This window comes from Phocoena sinus, chromosome 10 (genome assembly GCF_008692025.1).
Source record: "Phocoena sinus isolate mPhoSin1 chromosome 10, mPhoSin1.pri, whole genome shotgun sequence".
NCBI lineage: Eukaryota > Metazoa > Chordata > Mammalia > Artiodactyla > Phocoenidae > Phocoena > Phocoena sinus.
Genome location: NC_045772.1, coordinates 11,952,303 through 11,969,224, shown reverse-complemented (window position 1 = coordinate 11,969,224; position 16,922 = coordinate 11,952,303). Strand labels below are relative to the sequence as shown.

Genomic DNA, 16,922 nt, shown 5'->3' with positions numbered 1-16,922 from the left:
ATCTACTAGAAAGTCAAGCAGTGAAGTTATGATCCATCCATTTACAAAATACTTAATAAGCAATTGGGTCAACAGTGGACTACAAACTGTTCTAACAGCCTAAAATCACAGCAACCCCAAACTGAGCAAAAAGAGGCAAAGCTGGGGGAAGAAGTCAAACTCTGGCATAAAAGACAGGATGTGCCAAGAAACTAGGTACCGAAGAGGGAAGAAGGGGAAAGACAGCCACACTGTCCATTCTTCTGACTCAAGTCACTCAGCTGTCCACAGAGCCACAGCAACCCTGTAGATTCAGAGGTGGGACGTTAAGTGATAAAAGCTCCCACAGTTTCCACAATGAAGCGTGACACTCCCAAGAACCACAAAATCAAACCCAACATAGGCAGAAGAGCCCTTATAGGAAAAAGAAGAAAGTTGGGCCCAGAGATGAGAAGAGCTCTTCTAGACTACATGGGAAGTTAAAGGTAGAGGTTAGTAAACATCAACCAATAAGACACTGCTGACCTAGGAAGTTTCTAAAAATTTAATCCTTACAACCACCTTACAGAAGTAGGCACTATTAGCCTCACTTTCACAGATGAGAAAACTGAGCCTTAGAGAAGTTAAATAATTTGCTCACAATCTTCCTAATACTTCCCCAACTCCCTTGATCAGAACCTTATGGAAATGTTCATGTAGATGTGTTAACTGAGCTCAAATGATTAGAGGCAATTAGGAAAGATTTCATAAAACAGGTTAAGCTGTGGCCAGGGATCCTGAAGGATATTTAGGACTCTGCTGGGAAAAGGAGGAACATTTCAAGCACAAGGCACTAGGAAGAAATCAATATCCAGCAGAGGTAGCTGAAGGACTCTGAGAGCAGAAGAAACATGTGGGTAGGGTGATAGGGAACAAGATGGCTGCAGAGAGCCTTGAGTGTCTGGTTCAGTTTGAACCAGATTCTGTTCAAGTCACAGAAGTCTCAAAAATAACTCCCTCTTTATATTTATGCTGCCAAGACCCGTAATGAATTAGGTAAATAAACTTACACAGATGTCATTTCCCTCACACAGACATATTTTTCTTGGAAATATGGCAAAGCTATGTTCCTTCGCTAGAAATTTCAAATCTATACATATAACTCATTTCACATGGTGAATAACTAAGACTCAAAAAGAAAATGAGGGGCTTCCCTGGTGGCGCAGTGGTTAAGAATCCACCTGCCAATGCAGGGGACACGGGTTTGAGCCCTGGTCCGGGAAGATCCCACATGCCACGGAGCAACTAAGCCTGTGCGCCACAACTACTGAGCCTGCGCTCTAGAGCCCGCGAGCCACAACTACTGAGCCCGTGTGCCACAACTACTGAAGCCTGCGCACCTAGAGCCCATGCTCTACAACAAGAGAAGCCACCACAATGAGAAGCCCACACACCGCAAGGAAGAATAGCCCCTGCTCGCCACAACTAGAGAAAGTCCACGTGCAGCAACAAAGACCAAACGCAGCCAAAAATAAATAAATTAAATAAATAAATAAGAAAACAGGCTTAAATCAGAGACTGTGAGAACTAATCATTTCCTTATAAAGCTTCCCTAAGGCCTCTTTCCGATAAAATAAACAAGAAAAGTGATTTACTGACACTAATACATGCCAAGAAATTTACATGTTATCTCTAATCCTACAACAACCTTTCAGAGTAGATACTATTCCTATTTTATAGAAACTGAGGTGCAGAGAAGGCTCAAGGAAAAACTTCCCAAAGTCATATAGCCTGCAATGGCAGAGCTGATATTTAAACCAAAAGTCAGGGGTGTGTGCGTGTGTGCGCGTGCACACCTACAGAGGAATTTCCATGAAAGCCAATGAACCTGGCTGATCCCTTACCATATCACATCCCTTAGGACATGCAGAAAGCAGCATAATTTCCCTTCACTACCTTAAGGGTTTTCTTGCCCAAACATGCCTGCCACTAAGGATGGGGAAATGGCTGTGTCAGCCAAACGCAAAGCCACTATAAACCTGCCAATCTTCCTTGGAGCAATCACCAGGTCTGAAAAGAGATAATCAAATGCCTGTTTTCACAGTCTCTTTCATATGATAGTTATGCAGAGTTTATCCAAACTTAGCACATAAGGATGAAAACACAGTTTTGTTTTGTTTTATTGGGGGAAGATATGTCTTACAAAATTGCATAACTGAGAAAAAATATTTGCAAATTGTAAATATGACAAAGAACTTGTATCCAGAATATGTAAAGACCTCTTACAATTCAATAATAAGAGGACAAACGAACCAAATATTTGTGTAGCTAAATAAAACCAAATAAAAAGTGGGCAAAAGACTTGAACAGACATCTCAACAAAGAAGACATATGACTAGCTAATAAGCACATGAAAAGGTACTCCACATTGTTAACCATTAGGGAAATGCAAATTAAAACTACAATGAAATACCAATATATACTCAGTATAATCGAAGAGGTGGATAAAACCAAGCCACTCTGGAAAACAGTTCGGCAGTTTCTTAAAAAGTTAAGCATAATACTTTTTATAATTTCTTCTATCACATTTCTACACTGAAATTTTTATAAGATTTAGTCAAATAATAACCTATAGTTTATTTTCCTTTCAAATTGGATTTAATCCTTTAATTTTCTAGGTATTACTTTGATTTGCAATAGAAGGATAATGCTTTACTTGAGTAGTTTTCAAAAATAACTTCCATTGCAACTGTTCAGCGACCCCCCCCCAAAAAAAGTTAAGCATAAATTTACCATAAAACCCAGCAATTCTGCTCCTAGAAATCTACCCAAGAGAAATGAAAACATATATCCATACAAAGGCTTGTGAGTGCTCATAACAGCATTACTCATAGTAGCCAAACTGGAAATAATACAAGTATCCATCAACTGGTAAATGGATTAACAAAATGTGGTACATCCACGCAGTAGGATACTACTCAGCAATTTAAAGTAATGATATGGTGACACATACCACAACATGGATGAACCTCAAAAACATTACGGAAAATGAAAGAAGTCATACACAAAACACTACATACACATTATGTGCTTCTATTTACATGAAATGTCCAGAGAAGGTAATTTTATAGAGTCAGGAAGCAGCTCAGTGGCTGTCTGGGGCTGGGGTGGGTACAAGGACTGACTGCAAGAGAATTCACGAGAACTTAGGGGGATGACAAAAATGCTCTAAAACTGGACTGTGGTGATGGTGACACAACTCTATAAATTTAATAAAATCCCTGAATAAGTACTCTTATACTGAGTGAATTTTATGGTATGGATATTATATCTCAATAGTGCTTTTTAAAAAGTAATTATTAAATATATATATTTTCTATATATATGTATGTATATATTTAAATAATTCCAGGGGAAACAAAAAAGTATATAAGGGAATGTAATCATAATATTATGGTTCCTCTATATTCAGTCATAATAATGTAGATATTATGTAAACATAAATCAGTAATGAACATTGATTTAACCATTTCTTGGTTAAATCAATGAAAAATTAGCAATTTTATAGACATTCCTTCCTTCTCATCTCTTAACAGTAGGAAGCCAAAGGATAGAGCCTCAAATTGATAAATCAAGAAATAACAGAATAAGCATGTTATTTAGGTACATGGCTGTAAGCAGCAAAATAAATAAAATGGTCTTTCCTAGGAGGGAAAAGCTTCTGAACTATCTACAGGATGGAATGATCTAAAATGCAACACTAAGTCTGAAGCTGATTAATGGTTTGAGAAAAGTGCTGATGCTGTAGCATCTACTAGCCCTTCATCCACTAGAGGGTGTAAGGCAACACCACAGAAGGACCTGGACCACTGATGGGTGACCCGATGACAGATACTGAAGAGACGCAACCATGTGAATAAATCTTGCATAAAGGCTGAAAGTGGGGTTCTAGATAACCTAGTAGGAAGAAAAGAAAGCGATTTCATACTTTTTGTAATTTAAAAGCAAAGCAGAAGCATTTTTAGTTAAAAAAAGGGCCAGTAAAAAAAATTACTATGGATTGTAAGACATAAGAGAGGTATGAACATTTTACTTCTGAACCTATTATTTTAATCCAGCCTCCAACTGGGAGAGGGCAGTGGGATAAAATTTCTCATTCAACAATTAAGTACTAGCTGGAACTGATATTAAATACAGCAAATGATAAAGCTGTTGCCTAGACAGTTCTAAGGTTGCCTTTTGCAGGGGGGAGGGGGGAAGGGGGCAGCTCTAAAAATTCCTTCTTTACAGCAACCACAATGTTGTTTTAAAAAACATACAATAGGTCATGTTGCTCCCTGCTTAAAACCTTTTAAAAGCTTCACATTAAACTGAGAATAATTTTCATTTATTCATCCAACAAATACTTATTGATCTCCTCCTACATGCCAGGCTCTGCTCTAAGCAAAGTCGCAGCTTACACAGAACTTACGTTTTAGTGGGAGAGACAGACAATAAAGTACACACACTAGATAATTTCAGATAATGATAAGAGAGCTGAAGATAAGACTGAATGGTCAGGGTATGTATGTGGATAACTTTAGATTGGTGTGGTCAGGGAAGCTTCTCTGAGGGGTAAACTTTGTCCCTGTGACCTGAATGAGAAGGTGAATATCTGGGTCAAGAGCACTGCAGATCTAAGGTAGAGAAGACAGCAATTCCACGGACCTGAAGCTGATATCAAGCTCAAGGAGTTCAAAAATGGAAAGAACACCCAGTGAGGCTGAAGCTGGTGGTAAGAGGGGGGAGGAGACGAATTACAGAGGTAGACAGTAAGCACACAATGAAATACTCCCAAATCCATACAATGGGCTACGGTCCACCAAAAAAAGAAATAAAGTACTGACACATGCTACAGCAGAGATGAACCTTGAAAACATTATGCCAAGTGAAAAAAGCCAGTCACAAAAGACCAGATATTGTATGATTCTGTTTTTATGAAATGTCCAGAATAGGCAAATCCACAGAGCTGGACAGTAGATGAGAGGTTGCTCAGGGCTGGGGTCAGGGGAATGGTGAAGTGACGACTAAAGGTTATGTATGGGTTTTCTTTAAGGTGGCATTTTTAAGGACGACAACTATTAGAATTTTGTTTTTCAAAACTACAGTCTGCAATCCATTAGTGGGTTCAGAAAATCAATTTTGGTCAATCAGTTGTTGGTCATAATCAACAGTTTGTTTTTTTTTTAATGGAATGGAAGAGAATGGAAAATATCACAGCGCTGAGAACATAGTAAGGGTAAGTATTTGTATGTGTGTGTGTGTGTGTGTGTGTGTGTGTGTGTGTGTGTGTGTGTGTGTACTGGGTCATAATTCAAAAGGTATTACTTACCAGAGGTTGCCACCTTTTTTTTTTTTTCGGTACGCGGGCCTCTCACTGTTGTGGCCTCTCCCGTTGCGGAGCACAGGCTCCGGACGCGCAGGCTCAATGGCCATAGCTCACGGGCCCAGCCACTCCGCGGCATGTGGGATCTTCCTGGACCGGGGCACGAACCCGTGTCCCCTGCATCGGCAGGCGGACTCTCAACCACCGTGCCACCCGCCACCTTTTTTTTTAGGCTTGAAGTCACTGAGCTAGAACTTGAACACCCTCACTATGTCCTCCATTTGAAATCTCCCCAAGGAAAGAAAAGTAGCCATCATTTCTTTGCCACCAAACCAAATGAGTATGACAGAAAATGCATTTGCTATTGCCCATGGATCCCAATCAAAATAAGTAAAAGCCCTGAAAGTACATTTGCAAAAAACTGGACAGAAAATAAAGTCCAGGGCTTCCCTGGTGGCTCAGTGGTTGAGAGTCCGCCTGCCGATGCAGGGGACGCAGGTTCGTGCCCCGGTCTGGGAAGATCCCACATGCCGCGGAGCGGCTGGGCCCATGAACCATGGCCGCTGAGCCTGCACGTCCGGAGCCTGTGCTCCGCAACGGGAGAGGCCACAACAGTGAGAGGCCCGCGTACTGCAAAAAAAATAAATAAATAAAATAAAGTCCATTCCAGGGATAACAAAGATAACTCGTTAGAAAAAGGGAAATTAAAAATTCTCAAGAAGAAAGAAAATACTTTGGGGAAAAAAATCTCTTAGGTCATTTAAAATCTATACTCTAAATTAAAAGTAAGGCTGCTACTCCAAATTTAAATCCCTAATTATCCAAGTCACATCTATCAACTTAAACATCTCCTCTGATATTTCCATTCTGGGGGAATCACTTGAGCATGTGTATATAATAGTTTTCAACATACTTTTAGAAAAGCGAAGGAAAAAACTTTTTAAGGAGCCACTGACTAGCATTTAAAAAATCAGAGTCTAATACTGTGACATTAATCTTCTTTACATTAAAGACGCAAAATTATAAAAGGAAGGTTTATTTCATTCCTCATGGGCCTGTTTTTCGTGACACTCCCAAGAAAGCAGTGTTCTCCAATCTAAAGAGCAAATCACAATCATAGTCCACAGTGCTGCTGGCAGGCAAAATAAGTAAATAAAATACAAAAAGATACACTGTAGACCATAAGCTATTTTAACAAACAAAATAGGAAGGAAACTTGATAGAAATAAGTTATGCAAGGGGCCTCCAGTTCATGTGAAGACTTTCCAAGCTGTTACATTCTCCAAAGATTCCATAGTATCTTATCTTGCCACACGAGGAAGAGAACATCCCCATTCAACGAGGAGAGAACACTGACAGAAGAACACAAGAGGGAAATACAAGACATGGAGGCTGAGAATCCAGGACTCAAGTCTCACTGTGCCACTAACTCTGTGACATGGGGAAATTCATGTAAAAACCTCTGGTTTGGTTTTCTTAGCTACCAAATAGGGATAATAAAGCCTGACCTTTCTAGCAGAGCTATTGTGAAGATCAAAACTGAATATACTGATACATGGAAGCATACGCTGTAAACTGCAAAATTCCTCACCAACATTAGTTTTCATAATTTACTAACATTCCTGGTTCCATAGCTGATGCAACACCTCAACCCAACCAAGAGTCTGTGCTCTCATCTCCAACGTGAATGGCAACGCTTCATGTCCACAGGTCAAGTGTGGGAAATGTACCGTGCCATAGTCCCAAACCTGATCACTCCAGTTAAGGGGACACTCACTGTATTTCTTTAATCATAGCTAGGATGACCACACATCCCATTCATCAAGGTTTGCCTGGGACTGTTTCCACATCAGCATCCCTTTTCTCTCTCAAAAGTGCCCCAATTTGAATGATAAATTACACAGTCACCTTAATTACAGCAGACATAAGTTGTGGCACCAAGAGGTGACAGACAAGAGGCGAGCCTTAGTACTCCCCCTGTACTGCCCAGAGCCCCCGAAAGCCATTCCAAATCAACGAGCAAAATGAGCACAGACAGTAAGCTTGCTGTGCAGAACGAGGGCCCCTTCTAAGCAGGCTGCTGCTCCCAGGCCCCTCCCGAAGAAAAGCTCTGGAGCTAATGCACACAAACATTCTCTCATTTAGAGAACGTTACAAACCCACAAACTATTCCAACCTTAATCAGCACTTGGGAACTCTATCATAAGCATGTGCGCACACACATAGATCACAAAGAGATGGTCAGCTAGGAATCTAAACCACTACATTGTGTCATCAACCTAAAATCCTGCATGGCCTTAGATAAAGCATGCAGCCTTTCTGAGCTGGTGTGCACTTCTGCTAATCTGGAACAATGTTTGTCTCCTCCACTTGCACGGAGAGACCACATTAGCAAGCACAGTGACGGGCTTGGAGTGTTTTATAAAAGCAATGGATTGCCATCCCATAAAGCCTGTTAACTAGGAAAGAAGGCTGAGGTGACCTTGCATAAAAAAGGAAAACCTCTACAAGGTGACAGGTGGTTTCTTTTCCCCCTCCTTTCCTTCGCAGGTCTTTTTTTTTAATCTTTTATTTCCTTTATTTTATTGATTTATTTTTGGCTGTGTTGGGTCTTCGTTGCTGCGCACGGGCTTTCTTCTAGTTGCGGCAAGCAGGGGCTACTCTTCATTGCGGTGCGCAGGCTTCTCATTGTGGTGCCTTCTCTTGTTGTAGAGCACAGGCTCTAGGTGTGCGGGCTTCAGTAGCTGTGGCTCACAGGCTCTAGAGCGCAGGCTCAGTAGTTGTGGCGCACGGGCTTAATTGCTCCGCGGCATGTGAGATCTTCCTGGACCAGGGCTTGAACCCGTGTCCCCTGCATTGGCAGGCGGATTCTTAACCACTGCGCCACCAGGGAAGCCCCCTTCACAGGTTTTTAATTCAAATGTGTTACCAGGGGTGTATGTAACAGGGTGAAAAGGGCCACCGTAACAGTGAAATACTGGCCCACTTAGTGCTAAGGAACTTTGTTGCTATCATTTTTAACCAGGGTCACGGACTCCTAGATTCATAAGTTCAATGTCAAGGGATCTATGAAGCCACCAAATGATAAATAAGTAGAGTGAGTGAGCAGGCATACTGCACACGACCGCATTTTCCCTTTGTGAGTCAAGAATCCCCAGTATAGAAGACCCTCAACAAATAGAGGACAAATTTCAGTGCCTATTCAGCTGCTAACCTGTATTGTTACCTTGGATAAGTCACTTTAATCTCTGTGTGCCTGTTTCCTTATCCTTCCCAAGGAAATACTTGCCTTACCCATTCAAGAGGTGGTGGTGAGGATGAGATGAGAAAATATTTGATGAAAGCTCTCTGCAGTGGTCAAAAGATTATCATTTTTATCTCTTTTAAAATCACCATTAGATGCTGATAGAAATCGTGTCTGGGTATGGTTCCTATCTATTTAGAAAAGAAACATAAAAGAATAAGGAAAAGCAAATAAAGATTCACACAATCCAAATTCACCTTCACCCCAGTCTCTGGTTCCTGGATTTGCCGAGCCACACCACTCTGGGAAGATGTAAAGATCACAAGTTCAGTTTCTGCCCAACTCGGGCTGCTCAGTGACCAGTGTTTCACACTGATAAATGCCTCCCAAACCTCAGAGCATGAAGTGAGAGTTCACAAGGTCAGGCACATTAATTAGCAGGACTCATTTGGATTCTGTATTCATCAAATGCAACAAGCAGCTATTCAATATTCGCCTGTTTGCACTATGCTAAGATCTCTAATTCAAAGGTCCAGACAGAAAAACAAAATAAAGCCCAAGAAAATAAACTAAAATAAACCGTCACCATCAGAATGTGCCTCTAGGTAAATTAGGCAGCTATAAAGCACAGCAAAAGGGTCTGCATAGGCCTACAGCAGAGACAGTATGAGTAATGTGCAGGCTACAGAAGTGGGTCTGGCTGCAAAAGAAAGGAAAAACAAAGTAGTTCCAAGCAGAGACTACTTTTTTATGCTTTAACAAATTCCTCTTAATTCCTTTTGCTTAATTCCTTATTGATCTGTAATCCCCAGAGGAAGGACACAGCATTATACAGTACTTTTTCAGATTCTTTTAAACTCATTAAGTCTATTCCCATACTTAACTTTGATTAGTTTTACCTTCCTATATCTAAAATAAGCCTGTATCCAGAATCAGCAACATTTGATAAGTAAATGTCTGCATGAGTATATACAAAACTAGATCCAGAGACTGACCATGGTCCCTTACGTTTTAAGGGTCCTAGGTAGAAAGTACATGATGAAAGAGAAAATAGCACTTGTTTTAAAGCAGCCCATAGGATTGTAGTTTTTGACCTTGGCTACACAAATCACCTATAGGAATTCTAAATATCTGAATGGCTAAGCCCAATCTTAGACTCACTCAATCAGAATTGTTGGGGGCTAGATCTCCAGGCAACAGTATTTTTTCTGATATGTGGCCAGGATATAGAAATACTATCAAAGGACATAAACTTCACAGCTTACAGAAGCTCTATCTAGGGCAGATCCAAAGCAGAAAGAAATAAAAGAAAGACCCTCTATATTCTCTTTAGGTTTGGGGTAAACGACCGTATCTTTCACCAAGAGCTTCCATAGGACAATCTTCAATTCCGACAATGATGATCCCACTGGGAGATGAACACAGAGATGAGCAGCATTTTCTCCCCCCCCCTTTTCTCCATACCCTACCTGGGACTAGTCTGATGCCAACACAACACCAAAAATACCAGAACTGGGCAAATACTCTCAATCTGGAAGGCCCTCAAACAGGTGACTATTGCTTATGGGGCCATCCTGGTTTTTTAAGATCAGCTTCGGGGTTTTGATGAGATTTAATTAAGTTCTGGAAAGGGGAGCTATGTCAACCCTTTGGTTTAGCACTCTGATGACATATCCCTTGGACAAGCCTAATAATGGTGGCCTTTTCTGGACAACCCTATAAGGAATGGTGGATAGACATTCAAAGATATAAATGATGGCTAGAAATTGAGAGATGTTTCTAGGAGCTACCATTTTAAATCTCCTGAAGAAGATCAACATCCCCAAATAGCAAAGAGGTTAGGTGTCTTAAGCCACACCATTTCTCTGAGGCAGCCAAACCTGTTCTACCCTAACTCTGTGTCAGCCTCACCTGCTCCAAATGGCAAAAGGATAGGGAAAGCATTTTACACACTCACCTAAACCACACCGAGGGTGTCCTGGCAGGAAACAGTTTTGCTCTAACCCACAATAAAGCCTGGGCTTTTTCCAATCATCCTCCCTATCTAACAAAGACAGGCAGCAGAAACTTCCCTCTCTCAAGAAAGTCCTCCCTGATTAAAACCATAAGGCTGAATTCCCCCAGGGAGGAGAATGGAATTTTCTTGTTGCAGATTATTACAGGGACCCAAAAAATCTGTGTAGGCAGGGGCTAAGTGGCTGGGAATAAAGAGACAAGTCCAACATTTAGAATTATGAGACATCAAGAAAACCAGGTTAAAAAATTATCATACAGCCTGGAGAAGAGAAAACAAAAGCAATTACGACTGTACCTGAGTGACTTTCCCCCTATAATATCCACGATTTCAATAATGTGATTATAATATTTTTAGGGTTAAGAAATATATTTTATTATATCTCTAAATGTAACTTCATTGCTGAAATTAACCATATCACTCTCCAAAATAAATAATTTCAGGAAATGCTCTCTATCATAGCATCCTTAGATAAAACACACACACACACACACACACACACACACACACACACACACACACGCGCGTTATCGGAGTTATAAACAGCTTATACCAACCTGGCTGTCCCGTGCTGGGAATCCATGATAACCTGGGGTCAGAGGCTCGTTCTAAGACAAAGGAAAGAAAAGAAAATCATAAGACAAAAGAAAGTGTTGAGAATCATCAAAATCATCCAGAACGATCAGACATAAATTCCTCCACCAGTTCCTAAGGTGTTCTACCTAACCATATACATCTCTCAGTTTAGCACGTATGATATCAAAAAAACAAAAACAAATAAAAAACAGTATTTGCTTGGGAGCACTATTCCTAAGCACCATGTTCCTCCTTGTACAGCTAAATCTGTTTCCTTCTCCGTGTAACTCAAACAGAGCGCTACTGGGATTTGGGGCAGATCAATTCCTAACTTCACACCGTGGAACTCTAGTATGCCCGGCCCTTAACTTCTAAAAGCCAGTAGGCTTTCAGTGTCCTGAACACTAGGACAACCAAAAACTTCCACACATTTCCAAAAGTCCCCTTGTTAAGAAGGAGACAGTACCACCCCTACTGAGAACTGTCTCTTGACCTGGAAAAGTTTTAGTCCCTCCCCTCTGTCAATCTGCTTTCCTTCAGTTCTTTTAAACCTAGATGAAAGTCTACCTCTGTTCCGGACCTCCTCTACCATCCTACATCATCCTATGAACTCAAGTGACTCCTAATATGTGTAGTAAGTTAAAATTTACTGGGTTATTTGTACAATTTACTTTTCATATTATTTATAATTTAACATATCTTCTTTTTGTAAAGGTGTTTCATACTGAGTGTCTCATCCTCACATTAACCATTAAATCAAGATCCCTGGGGCTTCCCTGGTGGTGCAGAGGTTGGGGGTCCGCCTGCCAATGCAGAGGACACAGGTTCGTGCCCCGGTCCAGGAAGATCCCACATGCCGCGGAGCGGCTGGGCCCGTGAGCCATGGCCGCTGAGCCTGCGCGTCCGGAGCCTGTGCTCCGCAACGGGAGAGGCCACAACAGTGAGAGGCCCGCGTACCGCAAAAAAAAAAAAAAAAAAAAGATCCTTGAGGGCAAGAATGATAGCAAATAAAAGCTACACAAACCCTAATTTAATACAATGTCATACAATATGAGCACTCGCTTATGGCTTACTTGACTCATTCAATTACTCAGTCAACATATATTGAATACCTAATATTTTCAAAGTAGTTTAGATGACTGACAGAGTAAGTCAGTAAAACAAGCCCCTCGCCTTCAAGGGAACTTTTAAATGGGAGGAGATACATATGCACACAAAGGTGTAAATGAGAACACATCGCTTTCATAGTTTTTCCAAGGTGCTCAACACAGCTATCTGAAAGATACGCATCCTCTTATTCCATTCTTACTAGCAAAACAGTAAGTTAAGAAGAATTTTCCTTGATAGGATCTTCGTTTATGACGAGAGTAAACCTGCCACCTGACGGTACATCTGCTTTCATTACATCCATATCTTTGTTGATCATCGAAAGTCCATACTCCTTTCAAAAACATGAAAGCCAGGTGTCAACTTAAGCTCCCTGCACAGACCCCATGTCTTGTTCATCATGGTTTCCCCACAACCTAGCACAGTGTCTAACACATGGTGGACATTCAGAAGAATGTGTAAATAAATAAATGAGGTTCAATAACCAGAAATTATTAGGCATTCAGTTGCTGACTCAATCACAGACAACCCAAGTTCTCCTTTTTTTTCCTAAATCTCTATTTTGGACATTTATAAGTTAAGTCTCCCTAAAGAGAGTACACCAAAGATAACTGCCTTTAAACATTATAGATGCCAAAATGATCCCGAGAAAGAACAAAGTTGAAGGACTCACATTACAAAGCTACCGTAATCAAGACAGTATAATACTGCCTAAGAACAGACGTACAGACCAATGAAGTACAACTGAGAGTCCAGAAATAAACCCTTGCAGTTACAATCAACTGAGTTTTAAAAAGGGTGCCAAGAAAAGCAATGTTAGAAAGAATAGCCTTTTCAACAAATGGTGCTGGGACAACTGGATATCCCATGTCAAAGAATAAAGTTGGAACTCTATCTTACACCATATACAAAATTAACTCAAGATAGATCACAGACCTAAAATCATAAAACTCTTAGAAGAAAACAAAGGATTAAACCTTCATGACCTTTGGTTAGGCAATGGTTTCCTCAATATGACTACAAAGACACAAATGACGAAAAATAGATAAGTGGACTTCATCAAAATTTAAAACTTTTGTGCTTCAAAGGACACCATCAATTCTGGGCATCTAATGTACACAGAGTGATTATAGTTAACAATACTGAATGATACACTTGAAAGCTGCTAAGAGAGTAGATTGTAAATGTTCTCACCACAAAAAATAAATGGTAATTATGTGACATGATGTAGGTGTTAGTTACAGCTATGGTGGTAATCACTTTGCAACATATAAATGTATCAAACCAACAAGTTGTACACATTAAACTTATACAATGTTAATGCCAATTATGTCTCAATAAAGCTGGGGAGGAAAAGACACCATCAAGTAAGTGAGAAGACAACAGAATGGGAGAAAATATTTGCAAATCCTTTGTCCAATAAGGGGCTTGTAGTCAGAATATAAAAGAACTCTTAGAAAGACAACCCAAATTTTTAAGTAGGCAAAAGTTGCAAACAGGAAGTTCCCCCAACAGGATATACAAATGGCCAATAAACACATAAAAAGATGGGCTTCCCTGGTGGCGCAGTGGTTGAGAGTCCGCCTGCCGATGCAGGGGACACGGGTTCGTGCCCCGGTACGGGAAGATCCCACGTGCCGCGGAGTGGCTGGGCCCGTGAGCCATGGCCGCTGAGCCTGCGCGTCCGGAGCCTGTGCTCCGCAACGGGCGAGGCCACAGCGGTGAGAGGCCTGTGTACCGAAAAAAAAAAAAAAAAAAAAAAACACATAAAAAGATACTCAACACTGCTGGTCATCAGGAAAATGCAAATGCAAATCAAATGAGAAGCAAATGAGATGACACTTCACACCCACTAGGATGGCTATAATCAAAAAGTCAGACAATAACAAGTATAACAACAACGTGGAGAGACTGGAATCTCATACATTGCTGTTGGGACTATAATATGGTGCAGGCACTTTGGAAATAGTTTGGAAGTCCCTCAAAATGTTAAAAAAGAGTTACCATGTGACCCAGCAATTCCACACTAGGTATAACCAAGAAAACTGGAAACATACATCCACACAAAGCCTTGTACACAAATGCTCATAGCAGAATTATTTCATAATAGCCGAAAAGGTGAAATAATCCAAATATCCATCAACTGATAAGTGGATAAGCAAAGTACTGTATATCTATAACTGAATATTATTTGGCAATAAAAGGAATGAAGTGCTGATACAACAAAGATGAATTTTAAAAACATCATGCTAAGTGAAAAAAGCCAGAGACAATAGGCCACAAATTATATGATTCCATTTATATGAGATATTCAGAAGGGGCAAATCCATAGAGAAAGAAAGTCGATTAGTAGTTCCAGGGACTAAAGGGAGCAACTGCCAGTGGGAACTGGGTTTTACTTTTGGTGATGAAAATGTTCTGGAATTAGTGATGATGGACTCACAACTCTATGATTTTGCTTAAAACCACAAAACACTAAAAAACGCTTGAAAAGGGTGAGATTTATGGTCTGTGAATTATAAGTCAATAAACCCGTTATTTAAAAATAATAACAATAGGCAATGCTGGCTGGCTATTTTCATACAAATTTTTACAGGGGAGACACATGCAGCTTAGACCATAACAAAAAGAACAGGGCTCCTTCCAAAATCCCCAAGTGCCTTGTTTGTTCTGGAGTCTATACATTTACTTCAATACCATTCTCTACAGATTTTAACAATGATGATGATAAACGTGATAATAACCACTAGATACTGAGCAACCAATCACGCGTGGTTTCAGGATGGAGGGGAGGAGTAAGAGAAAGTGGCAAAGAGAAGGAGATAATAAAGCACAGATAAAAGGTGGAAAAGTCAAACTTTCAACCCAGGTCTGTTGGACTCCAAAGCCCCTGTTCCTCCCGCTTTATCAAATTCTCTAATAACCATTCCATATTATTCCTTTAGAGTAAATTTCAAGATTGTCTGAGGAAGGAATTATAGGATGAAGAAAGTCATCAAAAACACCCAAAAGGGGCTTCCCTGGTGGCGCAGTGGTTGAGAGTCCACCTGCCGATGCAGGGGACACGGGTTCGTGCCCCGGTCCGGGAAGATCCCACATGCGGCGGAGCGGCTGTGCCCGTGAGCCATGGCCGCTGAGCCTGCGCGTCCGGAGCCTGTGCTCCGCAACGGGAGAGGCCACAACAGTGAGAGGCCCGTGTACCGCAAAAAAAAAAAAAAAAACACACGAAAGCATCACTAACAAAGATTTGTCACTCCCAGAGACTATCCCATGTATAGACTATATTCTTGAGTTCAACAATGCAGAAAACTTTTTTTAAGGAAAAGAAAAGTACATTCCTACAAGCAAGTATTGTCAAAAACTTTAACAGCAAAGACAGATATAACAGGTACACAGAGATGTGCCAGAGGAAACGGACTTCCCCCTCCACCTGCTCAGCAAAGTAGTCCTCCTTTCTTCCCCATCGCTCACCCGAGGCTACCTAGAACTCTCCAGCACTCAGACACGAGCCGCCTCTCTCAAAGTGGACTATACTTAACGACAAAGGTTTGCTTTCGTTTTTAATTTTACCACGTATATATCTGTCCCTTCAAAATGCATGAACTTTGCGTGTTTTTGAATTTTATAGAAATGAATCCTATTGTATAGCAATTTCCTTTTTTCTCATTTTATGAGATTTATCTCCACTTATGCATGTCACTGTATTTCACTAATTTTGACTACTGCTTAATATTCTATTTTATGACTATGTCACAATTTATTTACCCCTCGTTTTCCTGTTAATAGATATTTAAATTGTTTCCAGTTATACTCACAAACCACTGCTGCCTGTGAACATTCTTTTAGAGTTGAGGTATCACTTTCCACCCATAGACTGACAAAAATGAAAATGAAAATATGACAAATTGGCAGGAAGAAGAGTAAATAGATATCTTTACATCTAATAGTAGGAAATAAGCATATTGGGACTACTCTTTTGGAAAGCAATTTGACAATAATTATTAAATATTAAATACTCATACCTTCTTGTAATTTCATATCCCTGATCTCTTTATCTACTCTAGAGAATCACCTGAACTTGTGCTCAAAGAAGCATGTGCAAAGATTTTTCAATGCAGTGCTGTTTGCAACACTGAAAAACTAAAAAGTACCTCAATAATAGGGAAATAGTGCTATCAACTACTGTTGATATTGTTGACTATTCAACATCCTCTGTTAAACTGCAAGTGTTTTAAAAGGTAAAATCTCAGTGAACTATCTCAAGTCATATTAAATGACAGCAGAACAGTCGGTGTGCTATCCCTTTAAGTCACAATACAAAAAGAGGTATTTCTACATGCATATAAAAAAGTAAATAAATGCATAGAGAAGATCTAGAGGGATATACAACAAACTTCTAACAGTGGTTCCCTCTAGAGAGAAGAATAAGATCTGTGGAAGGTCGAGAGGGCATGCTTTATCTGAATTATTTGAATTTACAATGTGTAAATTTCATGTATTACTTAGAGCATAAAAAAGAACCAAAGAAGTCACTACTACCAGTGTTTTATAATGTACAAAACACCTTCACATAATCTTATTTAGATGCAGAAAATAGGTTTTATAACCCTCATTTTACAGATGACAAAGCTGAATTTCAGAAAGATTAAATGATTTGC

General features: G+C 40.2%; 1 protein-coding gene across 17 annotated transcripts in view; it reads right to left on the bottom strand.

Moving 5' to 3' along the window:
- Positions 1 to 16,922, bottom strand: part of RBFOX2 (RNA binding fox-1 homolog 2) — a 260,315-nt gene that overhangs the window by 170,165 nt on the left and 73,228 nt on the right. For all 17 annotated transcript variants that reach the window (XM_032644673.1, XM_032644678.1, XM_032644675.1 and 14 more), the window contains exon 2: positions 11,139 to 11,189. In XM_032644673.1, coding sequence (XP_032500564.1) covers positions 11,139 to 11,189 — 51 coding nt within the window. The remainder of the gene's footprint in view (positions 1 to 11,138; positions 11,190 to 16,922) is intronic.